This window comes from Lithobates pipiens, unplaced genomic scaffold (genome assembly GCF_037356315.1).
Source record: "Lithobates pipiens isolate NorthernLeopardFrog02 unplaced genomic scaffold, aLitPip1_a1.2 Scaffold_16, whole genome shotgun sequence".
NCBI classification, from domain to species: domain Eukaryota; kingdom Metazoa; phylum Chordata; class Amphibia; order Anura; family Ranidae; genus Lithobates; species Lithobates pipiens.
Window position 1 is genome coordinate 38,409,657 of NW_027507748.1, and position 14,820 is coordinate 38,424,476.

The following is a 14,820-nucleotide window of genomic DNA, read 5'->3' on the forward strand; positions in this document are numbered from 1 at the left end:
GGGAATCGTTCAAGTGTTGCCACCTGTGCTCCCGGCTCAGCGCCCTCACCTGTGGGCTCTCTATGGGACCGGCGCTGATTGTAGATAACTAATGTGCACCTGAGTGCGTGGTGCTAAGGGCATAAGTGCCAGGAAGCTGTTTATGTGCTGATAGTGTGCCCCCCCCGCGCAAAGACCGGATTGGCAAAGAGAGTTCTCCTTCTGAACTGGCTTCTGATGGGGTTATTATTGGTTATATAAGATAAAATGTTAATTAAAAAATATATATATATATATTTTTTTTTTTTTTTTTAATTGTCGAGTTGATTTAACAGAAATCAGATGCCAATAGGATACGCTATCCATTTTGATACGTAAAAAGTGAAAATGTTAACTCCTATCTCTCCATGTCAGAACAAGTGTGGGGGGGGGGGGGGGATTTAATTAGAGGTTCAGCCAAAATCTAACTAAATTTAACCCCTTCACTTTCACAAATTTAACCCCTCGGGAACCTTCACCCCCTTCCTGCTCAGACCAATTTTCAGCTGTCACACTTTGAATGACAATTGCGCGGTCATGCGACACTGTGCCCAGATTACATTTGTGTTATGCTTTTGCGACAGAGAGGGCTTTCTTTTGGTGGTATTTAATCACCACTGGGCGTTTCTTTTTGCAAAAAAAAATGTAAAAAAAAATAAAAAAATTTTTTCCATTTACAAAATTTTCTAACAGAAACTGACTAATTTTTCTCTTTCACTGATTAGGTGGCACGGATATGTAGCACTGATATGCGGCATGGATAGGTGGCACTGATATGCGGCACGGTTAATGCAGCACTGATATGCAGCATGGATAAGTGACATGGTTAATGCGGCACTGATATGCAGCATGGATAAGTGACATGGTTAATGCGGCACTGATATGCGGCACGGATAGTTGGTACTGATATGCAGCACAGATAGTTGGCACTCATATGCAGCACGGATAGGTGGCACTGATATGCAGCACGGATAGTTGGCACTGATATGCAGCACGGATAGGTGGCACTGATATGCAGCACGGATAGTTGGCACTGATATGCAGCACGGATAGGTGGCACTGATATGCAGCACGGATAGTTGGCACTGATATGCAGCACGGATAGTTGGCACTGATATGCAGCACGGATAGGTGGCACTGATATGCAGCACGGATAGGTGGCACTGATATGCAGCACGGATAGGTGGCACTGATATGCAGCACGGATAGGTGGCACTGATATGCAGCACGGATAGGTGGCACTGATATGCAGCACGGATAGGTGGCACTGATATGCAGCACGGATAGGTGGCACTGATATGCAGCACGGATAGGTGGCACGGATATGCGGCACGGATAGGTGGCACGGATAGGTGGCACTGATATGCAGCACGGATAGGTGGCACTGATGGGTGTCATTGGCCCATTCCCGAGATCGGTGATGCACTGCGTCCCGGGGGAACAGCGCACCACCGATCGCCACACTGCATGCTCCCAAGGGCACGCAAGCGTTGCGAGAGTCAGACGATGTCATATGATGACGTTCCAGAATGAGAGAGCCGCCGCCCATCATTTGCCAATACGGCGGGCGGTGGTTAAAAGAGAACTATAGGCAAAGGCAGGGTTATAAACCCTGTCAGATTTTTTTTTTTTTTTTTTTTTTTTTTTTTTTTTTTTTTACATCTGTGTCCCATTGGGGAGATTTCCCTTCACTTCCTGTCCCACAGCCAAACAGGAATTGAGAGGAAATCCTGGCAAATTAAGGGAATTCCTTGGGACCCCCAGATCACCAAAACTAGTGTCCCCATTGGAACCTTACCCCTCTTCTACTGTTCTGGGAACAACCAAAAATGTGGTGTTTTCTTTTACATTCCCCTTCAATGATCATGGTACACAGTACAAATGGAGAGGGTGAGGCTGGGTTCACACTGGTGCTATGCGGGAACTGGTGTCAGTCCAGTGTGGGTTCCCACACTACATCTCACACAGGTAGTTCACAGTAACCTCCGCCAACCGCTGAGGGTGTCAATGTATCCAAAGTCACCCGATTCTGGTGCAGACCAAAAAAGGGTCCGGAACCATTTAGGTCCAAATGCGATGCGAATTCAATCATACAAAGTGTATGGCTCTATTCACATTGCATGTGATGTGCACAGCAATGTGGTGCAAATCTCATGTGATGTCTGCCATCGCACCAGTGTGAACCCAGCCTAGATCTCTTTAATTGGGACACATACAGCAATAAAACACTTCACAGGGGTTCTAATCCCTCTCTACTCTATTCCAAATCGAAAAAAAAGTTTTGCCTTTTAGTTACTCTTTAACCACTTTGCGCCCGCTCTATAGACAAAATACGGCTGCAGCGCAGACGCTAACTAAAAAAATCTTCATTTTACAAAGAATTGTGGGAAAAAATGACAACCCCAAAATCCTCACCATGCCTCTTGCTAAATACCTTGGAATGTCTACTTTAAAAAAAGGGGTCATTTGGGGGGTATTTGTACTTTCCTGGCTTGTTCGGGTCGCAAGAGATGACATACATACACATTAGAGCTGCAACTAACAATTAATTTGTCTGTCGACTAATCTATCGATTTATTTTTTCGATTAGTCAACGACTATCCGATTATTTATTTTTATTTTTTAATCTAGTGTTTGTTTTTGATGAGCTAATTAATCCTTTGGATAACCTTGAGAGTATTGTATTGCAGAGTATTGGCAGGGTATGGAGGGATGGCTGCTTCCATCCGACCTCTCCCCTCCACTGCACAGATCAGTACAGAGAGGGGAGAGAGAAACCGGCGTCATGACATCGGAGCGATCACATTGTAAACGTCTGGGTGTAGAAAGATGGCCGCCGCTTCGGAGCTAGGCCGAAGCCTCTCCTAAGGTTGAGACTGCGGTGACGATCCGTTGCACCCCTAGGGACGGAGGGGGAGAAGAGAGGGGGACGGCGGCACGGAGGGGGAGAAGAGAGGGGGACGTCGGCACGGAGGGCAGCGGTAGATACTAAGCACTCCCCCCACTGTGACGCATCAACGCCCTGCACGCACGTCAACGTATTTTCTTAGTCGACGTAGTCTATTACGTTGACACGTCGTGGCAGCTCTAATATACATACATCAGATGTGATACATTTTTTATGATTTGCACCACAGCTTGTAGACTAACTTTCACAAAGACAAAATAATATCCACTAATTTGGCCAAAATTCATGAAAAAAAAATAATTTGCAAAATTTTATCACAGAAACAAAGAAAATGCGTTTTTTTTTTTTTTCAAAATTTTCTGTCTTTTTTTCATTTATAGCGCAAAAAATAAAAAAACAGAGGTGATCAAATACCACCAAAAGAAAGCTCTATTTGTGTGGAAAAAAAGGACAAAAAATCATTTGGGTACAGTGTTACATGACTGAGTAATTGTCATTCAAAATGTGAGAGCACCGAATGCTGAAAATTGGTCTGGGCAGGAGGGGGGATTAAGTGCCCAGTAGGCAAGTGGTTAATATTTTTTGGGAAAAAAATACAGTTTAATAAATTTTAATCCAGAAAAAAAATATAATGCCCAATTTGTGGGTAAAATATAAAAGATGTTACACTGAGTAGGTGGATATTTATGGTATGTGAGGGACCTACAATATAAAGGGGGGCTTCTTATGTGATAAGATCTCCCATTTATATCAGAGGTCCCTTATATGTATGTGTGTGTGTGGTGTGGGGGGGTTCTGATAAACAAGGGGGCTTTTTATGTGATGAGGACCTGACATAAAGGAGGCTTCTTTTTGTGTCATAGGGGACCTCTGATAGAGGGGGGGCTTCTTATGTGATGGGGACCTCTTATATAAAGGGGGGCTTCTTATGTGATAATGGACGCCTGCTATAAAGGGGAGCTTTGTTTGTGATGGGGTAGCTGCGATAGAAAAAGTGCTTCATAGGTGATGAGGGAACCTCTGATATAACAGGAGGCTTCTTATGTGAGAGGGGACCTCTGATATAAAGGGGGATTGTTATGCAAGAGGGGACCTCTGATATAAGGGGGGCTTCTTATGTGATGAGGGACCTCTGATTTAGAGGGGGGGGACTTCTTCTGTGATGAGGGACCTCTGATTTAGAGGGGGGAACACATGATATAAGGGGGCTTCATATGTGCACCACAGTGATGATCATTATTGAATTATTTTTTTTAAAACCACTTTTTTGATTTCATTAGAAGTGTACCAGTTCTCGGTCTTCTGTGATTGGCTGAGGTTCGTGGCTCAGTATGGCTCCACCAATCCACAAAGCTGTTGCTTATTCCTCTCCCTCTCTGTTTTTTTTGCAGTGAATGTAGAAAGAAATGTGCGCGCCTGGGTCGGATCCGATATTGTTCTGAAATGCACCGTTAAGCTCTCAGAGAAGGCGGCAACCGAGGGAAACGTATCCCAAGTCACCTGGCGGAGGAATGAAAACGGACAGAATGTGGACTTCCTCACCTTTGGGGTGGCGAACCAGTTGCAGAAACTGACTTCTTTTGCAAGGTCAAAAGTGGACTACCTGGGGAAAGAACATACAGATGGATCAATCGGGATCCGGAACGTCTCCTTGAACGATGAGAGTGTCTACACTTGTATCTTCACCATCTACCCATTGGGAACTTTTCAGAATACAACCACCCTAACTGTACAAGGTGAGCGCCGCATGGAAGATGTGTCCGCGTTGGCCTTGTGAAACGATGGATGAAAGATTGCTGTGAATACATTTTTATGGAATGATTGTTGGGCCTGGTTTACATTTGTGGATACGAGGCCAGTAGAAATAGACTGCTGAGCCGTCTAAAGGCAAAACTTTTTTTTTTTTTTTTGGGATAGAGTGCAGAGGGATTAGAACCACTGTCGGTTTTTATTGCAGTCTGGTCCCCCATTAGGGAGATCCCCCTCTCTATTTGACCTGTTTACCATTATCATTGAAAGTGAAAGAAAATCCCACATTTTGGGTTGTCCCCAGAAAAATAATGGAGGATAAATCTTCCAGTGGGGACAGTTGTGGTGGCCTGGGAGGTCCCTATTGAATTCCCCTAATTTCCAGGGATTTCCTCTCACTTCCTGTTTGGTTATGAGACAGGAAGTCAAGGCAAATCTCCGCAGATGGCGAAAAAAAATCTGACGGGTTATAACCCCCCCTTACTCTATCCGAAATGGGGAGGAAAAAAAAGTTTTGCCTATAGTTTTACTTTTAACTGGTGATTGCTCGGTCATGCAACACTGTACCCAAATGAAATTTTATATCATATATTTTTTTTTTTTTTATTCATACAAATAGTTTTCTTTTGGTGGTATTTGGTCACAGCAGAAATGTAGACGGCAATTCCAGTAATCCAAATAGAAAGTCTTATTGCTACATACAGGAACAATAAAACTCTGACGTGTTTTGGCACAAAATGCTACAATCAAGGCCTTCATGCCGAAACGCGTTAGTTATTTTATTGTTCCTGTCCCGTACCTGTATGTAGCAATAAAGACTTTTTATTTGGGTTACTGGAGTTGCCGGCTACATTTCTTCTGAGATGTCTAGTATCACAGATGGATACCTTTTTCAGCCTGAGCACCCAATGAAAGACTCCACTCCAGACTCAAGTAACAGCCCCCCCGCCCTGTGAGAGTGCTGCTTTTGTGTCTTTTTGTGGTATTTGATCACCGCTGGCTTTTTTTATTATATAAACAAAAAAAAAAAAAAGCTGAAAATGTAGAAAAAATAGGTTTTATAACAAAGTAGAAAATATATCTAATAAAATCCAATTTCTTCAGAAGCTTAGCCAAAATGTATTCTGCTACATGTCTTAGATTAAAAAAAAAAAAAAAAATTAAAAAAAAAATTATTGTATATTGGTTTGTGTGAAAGGTTTTTATAGTCTACAAACTATGGTATAAATTTGTGGCATGCTGAAATTTTAAAATTTTAGTGCTGAAACCAAAAATTCAGTATGCACTTGGCTAAAACCGAAATTGACGTTTTTGTGTAAAAAAAAAATAAAAAAAATAAAAAAAAAAATTTAATAAAAAACTTTTTAAAAAGTCAAATATAATACAATTATTTACAGAAGAATATCTATCTATCTTTTTAATTAACCACTTCAGCCCCAGAAAGATTTGCCCCCCGTAATGCCAGGCCATTTTTTTGAGATACGGCACTGTGTCAGTTTAACTGACAATTGCGCAGTCATGCAACACTGTACCCAAACAAAATTGACAAACTCTTTTCCCCACAAATAGTTTTCTTTTGGTGGTATTTGATCACCTCTGTGATTTGAAATTTTTGCGCTATATACAAACAAATCGCAACTATATTTTATTTATTATTATTAATAATAATAATAATAATAATAATAGTAATATTATTATTTTTTTACTAGTAACAGCAGCGATTGAGAGGAGAGTTTTTATTTTTTCGGGACTGCGACATTGCGGCGGACAGCTCGGACATTTTTCACACTTTTTTGGGACCAGTGACATTTATCACAGAGCTAAAAATAGCCAATGATTACTGTACAAATGTCACTGGTAGGGAAGGGGTTAACACTAGGGGGGCGAATCAAGGGGTTAAGTGTTCCCTAGGGAGGTGTCTCCAACTGTGGGGGGGGGGGGGACTGCCTGGAGGAGGAAACCGATCTCTGTTCATACTTAGTATGAACAGCGGATCTCTCTCCTCTCTCCTGACAGAACGGACATCTGTCTGTTTTACATTGACAGACCTCCGTTCTGTCTCTCTGAGGAGTGATCGCGGGTGCCTGGCAGACATCATGGCCACGGGACACGCGCATTGGCTCCGGTGCGCCGCCGGCGCATGTACGCGCCCCCTAGTGGTCTTATATTACACAAGGGAGCCAACCTGCCGCAGTATAACTGCATCGGTTAGTCCTCTAGTGGTTGATAGATCATAGGTGAGTATACGGAGTCCAGTAGCATGTCAGTCCCAATCATCTCTCTGTCTGGTGCACATTATAATAGTTCTAGCGAGATGACTCACATACTGTATCTTTATGGTTACAGCTAAACCGGACGTCCGCGTGCAACCTCCACCAGATCCGGTGGTGGCAAAGTTGCCATATCAGACTGTGGCTATTTGTGTGGCCGGAGCAGCCAAGCCAGCGGCGAATATTACTTGGTGGACGGACGGGTTGGATTATAATTCATCGGAGGTTGAATTTCGGAACAGTGACGGGACGGTGACCACCAAGAGTCATCTAAAAATGGTCCCGGGAGCTGGAATAAAGGACCATAGCGTGACTTGTATCGTCTCACAAGGGTTGGCCTTATCGCAGACCGAGAAGAAGCTGAATATACAGAATTTACAATGTAAGTAAGACAAACACTGGACTGTGCTGTGTGAAGTGAGACGTTGTACAGCAGGGGAGTCATTGTTGAGTTTTCATGGAAAAGTTTACATTTTGTCATTATTCCACTGATTACAGTAGAACCAGGCTACGGACATTCAAATGGTCACAAAATCCTATCCAGCAGTAAATGAGACCTTAAAACGGGCCCTCACTAACCTCTGTAGCTGCCTGTACTGTGGAATAATTCATATTCAAATCGTTTTACTTCATTTTCAACAACACAAATGATGTGCTCCCCCCCCCCCCATCTCTCCAAGCAGAGACTTGGCAGCCTGCCAGCCTTCTAATGTCAAATTGAATTGCCGATCGGAGCAGAGGTAGAGAAGGGGAGAGAGCAGAGTGCTGAGACCCCCCATGACTTCACTGCGTTTTTTGTCTTTTTTTTTTATTTTATATATAAAAAAAAAAATTCTACTTTTATTTAGCAAGGTAGATCAATCAGAAATACAGAAAACCCAATATGGTACAATACAGTAACAGAACAAGCTGTACATCTGTGTCTATTTTTTGTTTTAACACAATCATGAGAGAGAATACATTACATGAAGTCTCCTAGTGGAATAGAGGTAGGATGAATGTCTAAGTGGGAGTTCTTCGCATCCCGCCTGACCCCTTTAATTTTCTGGCTTAAGCCGTATTTAAAAAAAAAAAAAGAAAAAAAAAAGGAAATTGAGCCGGTCCTTACTGGCCCCTGAATGGCGATATCTGATATAACATCGGATGGGGCCCAAACAGGAACAGAAGCAAGAGGTGCTGAAAAGACAGAAGGGAGGAAGAGAGAATGCGGGGGGGGGGAAGGAGGATTGGGGATGAAGTGGAGGGAAGGTGATTGGGGGGGGGGGCAGGGGGGTTGGGGTACATTCACCTCCAGGCCATCTGGGAATTGTTTGCCGTTATTCCCCTCAAGGGTGTCGGTTCATCAGCTGTCCGTATTCCTCGGAATAGATAAATTCTTGCCAGTAGTACAATTTTTTTTTTTTTTCATTTTTTTTTTTTTTTGGGCAAATTTCTAATTTTAAGCCTTTTTCCGTGACCACCAAGTCCTCCATTGAGTGTATGTCAGCTACTCTTTTCAACCATGTAGCCACCGTGGGAGACTGGGTCTGTTTCCAATACAGTGGGATGCAGCCTTTTGCTGCCGTGAGCAAGAGTGGCAATATAGATTCCTGTAGCTCTTGTTTGGGATCTTGTGATGATGCAAAAGATAGAACTCGGGGGAGTCCGGCAACACCCCGATCTGTGAACCTTTGGACGATACGGTGTACCTTTGCCCAGAAGGGCCATATCAATCTGCAAGACCAGAAAACATGGAGGAGTGCTCCAGTCTCCTCCTCGCATCTCTAACACAGATCTGTGCTCTGTGGGAACATCTTGTGAATCTTTACCGGTGTGCAATACCAACGGGACAGCACTTTGTATCCCGTTTCTTGGTGTCTTGCACATGTGGGAGTCTTGTGAGTGTAGCACTAACCCCCGAAGGAGCTACTAGTTTGATTGGGCTTACCATTGCCTTCTTCACCTCAATTTGTGTCTAGGGGTTTCCCGTGGTAGATGGCCCAGAAACTTTAGAGGCTGACGACAGATCCGCTTAACTGCATTTTTGCAAATAAAAATCCCTTTAATGAACAGTCTTAGTATAGGATCAGAGGGTTAAGAAGAAAGTTCAGGTACTCTTAGCCCCTGTACACACGGTTGGAGATTTCGACAACCAAATCCGTCGGATTTTGTCCGTCGGATCTTGTCCGAAACTGTTGCATACACACGGTTGGACTAAGTTGTCGAAAAATCCGATCATTTAGAACGTGATGACATAATTTCGTTGGGACTACGCGATGGGACTACGTTCAGGCTAGTAGCCAATAGCTTTGATGTAGGAATTTGATCTGAGCATGCATGGCACTTGGCCCGATCAAAATTCTCTACACATGATCGGAGTATATCCTATCGGACCAGTTGGTCGGAAAAGATTTCCAACAAGTTGGAAAATTGGGTCCGACGGATATTCAGACGGAATCAGTCCGATGCAGACCACACACAGTCGGATTATCCGACAACACGGCCCGATAGGACACATTTCGACGGATTCTCTGACCGTGTGTACAAGGGCTAAGTGTCAAAGTCAATAATAAAGAACTCTCTTACCTTGACCTAAATCCAGAGAATAGCCATTCACAGCTGGAAGTTCACTCAAGTTGGATAGTCCTTCTCTCACAAGGCCCAGCAACCAAAAGGTGCTTAAATCAGGAATAAGTCTCTGCCACAGACGTTATTGTAGAACACGTAGAAAACTAGGATCTTTCAGCTGGTTTGGCGATACCCATGAGATTGGCTTCACTTAGGCACTTCAGCCCTACCAGGCTCTTGCTAAGAAGCCAACCCGTGCATGGCCTTCTTCTGAAGAGTCCTCCCCTGGATAGCTACAAAGTCGTTGGGCCTCTCCATGACCGGAGACGGCACTGGACCACCTCCGAATCCTTTCCTTAGTTTCCCTGCCGCTGACTAGCCAGCCCCGAGACATAAAGTTGGGTTGATCTGCACCCCAGGCCATAGCCTTCTTGGGGGCTGGTCAGGAGGGCCAGGACCATGGAGTCAAAACATACTTCTGGACCGGAACGCCGAACCACGTGACATCCGCATTTTAAGTACCCTCTCCCAGAAAGCACAGCAAGAGTGACCCTCCCACTGGGCTGGCTCCAAGAGAAAGTAACCTTAAAGCACCCAACCAGACAATGGTTCCATGCCTGCCAGAAGAGACAGTACCCCCTATGGCCAGGCTGAACACCCTATAGTCCAGTCAGACTGATGCTGAGGTCAAAATTTGGAACAATTATACCCAAACCAAACTGCAGTTTAGGTGTAACTTTAAATTTCAAAACGTATAGCGTGTGCTCTCCACAAGCCGGAGCTACATGAGAAAAGAGGATGATCCGCTCAACCTGTTTATCTGTGATCTAATCCCAGATCTCATTCCCACCTAACAATGTAAGGTTTAGCGTCTGGTTGTGGGGATATCAGCAGCTGGTATGTTGGAGAGATTGCATGTGGTGGTTGGTCCAGGCATAACAACTCAAAAGGAGTTAGTTGCCTCCCGAATGCATCCGATGAGGGTAATGAGCTAATATAGTGGGACAGTTGGATCTTCTGCCAGAAGGAGAGTCCCTGCAATGCTGAGTCTTCTATGATTTGTTGTTTATTCTTCCATTGTCCATTGGTAAGGATATATCTAGCCTGTGATCTCTCCGTTAGTTTCAGATCCCGGAATATGGGTTCTCTAAGTCCCGGAGTGAAAGCCGGGTTGCCCACTACTGGGGTGAGTGGGGATAGGAGTGGCGCGAGAGACCGGTCTCGGAAAGCTTTCCAAGCGGGGCTCAAGTCCTGCAGGAACGCATGGGAACGTAGTTCCTGTACTTTTTCCACAACAGGAACTCAGTTCCAATTAGCAGCCGTGTCCTGCAAGACTTTGAAGTATGTGAGGTGCTACACCAACAGCCGCCGACACAGCTCGCAATAGTAAGTGCTGCACACCTGACCATTCAGGCTTTGCCAACAGGGGGCCCCATGACAGCTTCTGCTTCGATCTACCTGTCAATCACAGCTAGCTGATGGGTAGATCAGCTATTCTGCTCACGGGACATGCAGGGAGAGAGGTGAGCTGAGGGAGGAACATCAGTTTGGGGTGGTAAGCTGAGCACAATACCTGGCAAAGTTTAATGCCAGGAGGGAAGTTTATGTGGAAATATGTGAAGGGTTGGAATAGCAGCGAGTGTGTGTTGGAGCCCTGCATAGTTTGCAGCCCCCCAACGTAACATACATCTCCTAAGCAGGAACACATCACTATCTCCCCAAGCATTCTGTCCAGATAATGTGCAGTTCGTTTATGACCTTTCCGTTTAACCCTGTGTTGTCCAAACTCTGTTCAATGAAAAATGTAAACTCACCACATAAACACTCTATATACAAAATAAAATTCCCCAATAAAGATCATAACACTATGTTCACATTTGCATGAAAGCACAACTGAATGAATGCTGATTCATTGTTTTTTTTTTATGTACTAACAGTTAAGCTTCATACACACAATACGAAAATTGGATGGAAAAATGCTACTTTTGAAGCGTTCGTGCATATGAGCGTATCATATTATTATTTTTTGGGTGGGAGTTCCCACACTTTTTTCCCCAGGACTTGACCCCTGTTTGCAAGCTGTCCGTATTGTCACCCCTACCATGGGATGGGATAAAACCTGTTTTGGCAAAGGTTGCTGCACCAGGGTAGTTGGTCCAACTGGACCCCCGTCAAGGAGTTTTCTATTTATACCCATTGTTTCAGGGTTTCATGTCTGCTCCAGTCCAATATACGGGTTAAATGACAGGCTGTCTGGTAGAGAATGGCATCCGGGAGGGCAATGCCGCCACTTAATTTTGGAAGTCGGAGTATTGTTTGTGCCAATCATGGGGGTTTATTAGCCCAGACAAAGTGAGTTATCCCTCTATTTACTGCTTTCAAGAAAGCGATAGGGATTTGTATTGGGAGTGCTTGGAAATAATATAGGAGTCTGGGCATAATATTCATTTTTACTATGCTACAGCGTCCGAACCAGGTGGATAGGCCATGCTGCCACTCTTTCAGATCCTTTTTTATTGGGTCAGGAGAGGGGAAAAATTTAAGAGGGGAAAAATATCTTCTGTCTTGCCAGGTAGCAGGATTCCCAAGTATTTAATATGTGAAGTGGCCCATTTAAAGGGGAAGTCCGAACGGAGTAGTGTTTGTAGGGCTGGTGGCAGGTTAACATCAAGCGGTACTGCTGTACTTTGTGCATCCAGGTTAATTATACTTCCCTTTTTACAGGACAAATTGGGATTTCATTTGGTGGCAAATGATAATGGATCTCTCCTTATCGATTGATTTATTGTTTTAGTACAGCACAAAAACCATAGTGCACATTTTTTTTATTTATTTTTTTCACATTTTATTTTTAGACAGGAAAGCAGTTTCCATAAAAACTTACATAACAGAGCTAATGGTAACAAAACATTGAAAACAATAGACACATATTAAAAAAAAAAAAGAGAACCACTTAAACCGACTCTGACCAACAAATTCATGAATATATATCAAGAATTTACCCCATCTCGGCTAAAAGCCTTAAAATTCAGGGATCCCAAAGTGCAGCCACTTTATTTAGCAAGGTAGATCAATCAGAAATACAGAAAACCCAATATGGTACAATACAGTAACAATTTTCTTCTTTTTTTTTTTTTTTTTTTATTCTTTCTTTCTTTCTTCCCCCCTTCTTTCCTTCTTTCGTCTTTTTTTTTTTTTTTTTTTTTTCGTCATGACATCACTTCCGTTTTACCAACAAAAGCACCAAATTTTAAATGACAGAATTTAAAAAACGCTTGGCATTTTCAATACTTTTTTTTTTGAAGTGAGGGGTTTGGGTTATACCCCAGAGCCCTTCATAAAGAGTACCTGTCACTGTCACAAGGGATGTTTACATTCCATGTGACAGCAATATCAGATTTTTTATTTATATTTTTTTAAAGAAGGGATCATTTTTTCTTTTCTTTCTTTCTTTCGTTTTCTCACCTTTCTTTCTTTCGTTTTCTCACCTTTCTTTCTTTCGTTTTCTCACCTTTCTTTCTTTCGTTTTCTCACCTTTCTTTCTTTCGTTTTCTCACCTTTCTTTCTTTCGTTTTCTCACCTTTCTTTCTTTCGTTTTCTCACCTTTCTTTCTTTCGTTTTCTCACCTTTCTTTCTTTCGTTTTCTCACCTTTCTTTCTTTCGTTTTCTCACCTTTCTTTCTTTCGTTTTCTCACCTTTCTTTCTTTCGTTTTTTTCCCTTCCCCCTTTCTCTTTCGTTTTTTCTTTCTTTCTTTCGTCATGACATCACTTCCGGTTTACAAAAAAAGTGCCAAATTTTAAATGACCGAATTAAAAACACTTGGCATTTTCAATACTTTTTTTTTTTTTAGTGAGTGGTTTGGGTTATACCCCAGATCCCTTCATAAAGAGTACCTGTCACTGTCACAAGGGATGTTTACATTCCTTGTGACGGCAATAAAAGTGATCAGGTTTTTTTAGTTCTTTATTTCTCTTTCTCCCCCCCCTTTCTTTCTCCCCCCCCCTTTCTTTCTCCCCCCCCCCTTTCTTTCTCCCCCCCCTTTCTTTCTCCCCCCCCCCTTTCTTTCTCCCCCCCCCCTTTCTTTCTCCCCCCCCCCCCTTTCTTTCTCCCCCCCCCTTTCTTTCTCCCCCCCCCCTTTCTTTCTCCCCCCCCCTTTCTTTCTCCGCCCCCCCTTTCTTTCTCCGCCCCCCCTTTCTTTCTCCGCCCCCCCTTTCTTTCTCCGCCCCCCCTTTCTTTCTCCGCCCCCCCCTTTCTTTCTCCGCCCCCCCTTTCTTTCTCCGCCCCCCCTTTCTTTCTCCGCCCCCCCTTTCTTTCTCCGCCCCCCCTTTCTTTCTCCCCCCCCCTTTCTTTCTCCCCCCCCTTTCTTTCTTTTGTCATCACATTTACAAAAAAAGCGCCACATTTTAAATGACAGAATTAAAAGCAGCCAAACTTGGCATTTTGAATGCTTTTAAGTGCAGAGGAGGGGTTTGGGTTAGACTTCAGATCCCTTCATAAAGGGATGTCTACATTCTACCACAAGACCTCCTCTGTAACTCTAAATGGGTAACCTGCAAAAAACGTTTAAAACGTTGCCTATGGAGATTTTTAAGTACCGTAGTTTGTTGTTAAACGAGCATGTGCAGTTTTAAAGCGTGACATGGTGGGTATCTATTTACTTGGCGTAACATCCTCTTTCACATTATACAAAAAAAATTTAGCTAATGTTACTGTTTTTTTTTTTTTTTTTTTTTTTTTAATCTATAAAAGTGTATTTCTACCAAAAAAAAAATTTCATTTGAAAGACCGCAGCGCAAATAGAGTGTAACATAAAATATATTGCAACAATCGCCATTTTATTTTCTAGGGTCTCTGCTAAAAAAAAAATATAATGTTTGGGGGTTCCAAGTAATTTACTAGCAAAAAAGACTTTTAACTTGTAAGAAACAAATGTCAGAAAAAGGCTTGGCATGAAAGGAATGTATCTAATATATTTTTTATTTTATTTATTTATTTTTTGCTATTTTTTTTTTTTTCACCGCAAAAGTGATTTTCCATTTAACTTTCGTGAGCAGGGGGGTGGCCCAAGTCAAGGGTGTTTTTTTTTTTTTTTTATTTTTTTTTTTTTTTTCCTGCAGCTCAGCTTTTAAAAAAAAAAAACTTTTCACAAGAGAACAAACAGCATAACATGAGATTGCTGAGAAAGTCTTCTGAGAATACTGATTTCCTGGCAAAGACAATGAGCCTATTCTCTGCATAGGGGCCCGTAGCAGGTGTGAGGTTGGGGGCCTCCAGGGATTTCTCAAGGTGAACAAACCTACGCTTAAAAAACACGATAAAGGATTTTT

The 14,820-nt window shown here is 42.9% G+C and overlaps 1 protein-coding gene across 8 annotated transcripts in view; it reads left to right on the forward strand.

The window, feature by feature from the left end:
* Positions 1-4,317: 4,317 nt before the first annotated feature.
* Positions 4,318-14,820, forward strand: part of LOC143981714 (nectin-1-like) — a gene marked incomplete at its 5' end in the record, with an annotated part of 192,367 nt that continues 181,864 nt past the window's right edge. For all 8 annotated transcript variants that reach the window (XR_013274352.1, XR_013274351.1, XM_077479752.1 and 5 more), the window contains 2 exon segments: positions 4,318-4,662; positions 7,022-7,327. Coding sequence is in view for 6 of the 8 variants with exons in the window: in XM_077479752.1 (XP_077335878.1) it covers positions 4,318-4,662; positions 7,022-7,327 (651 nt within the window).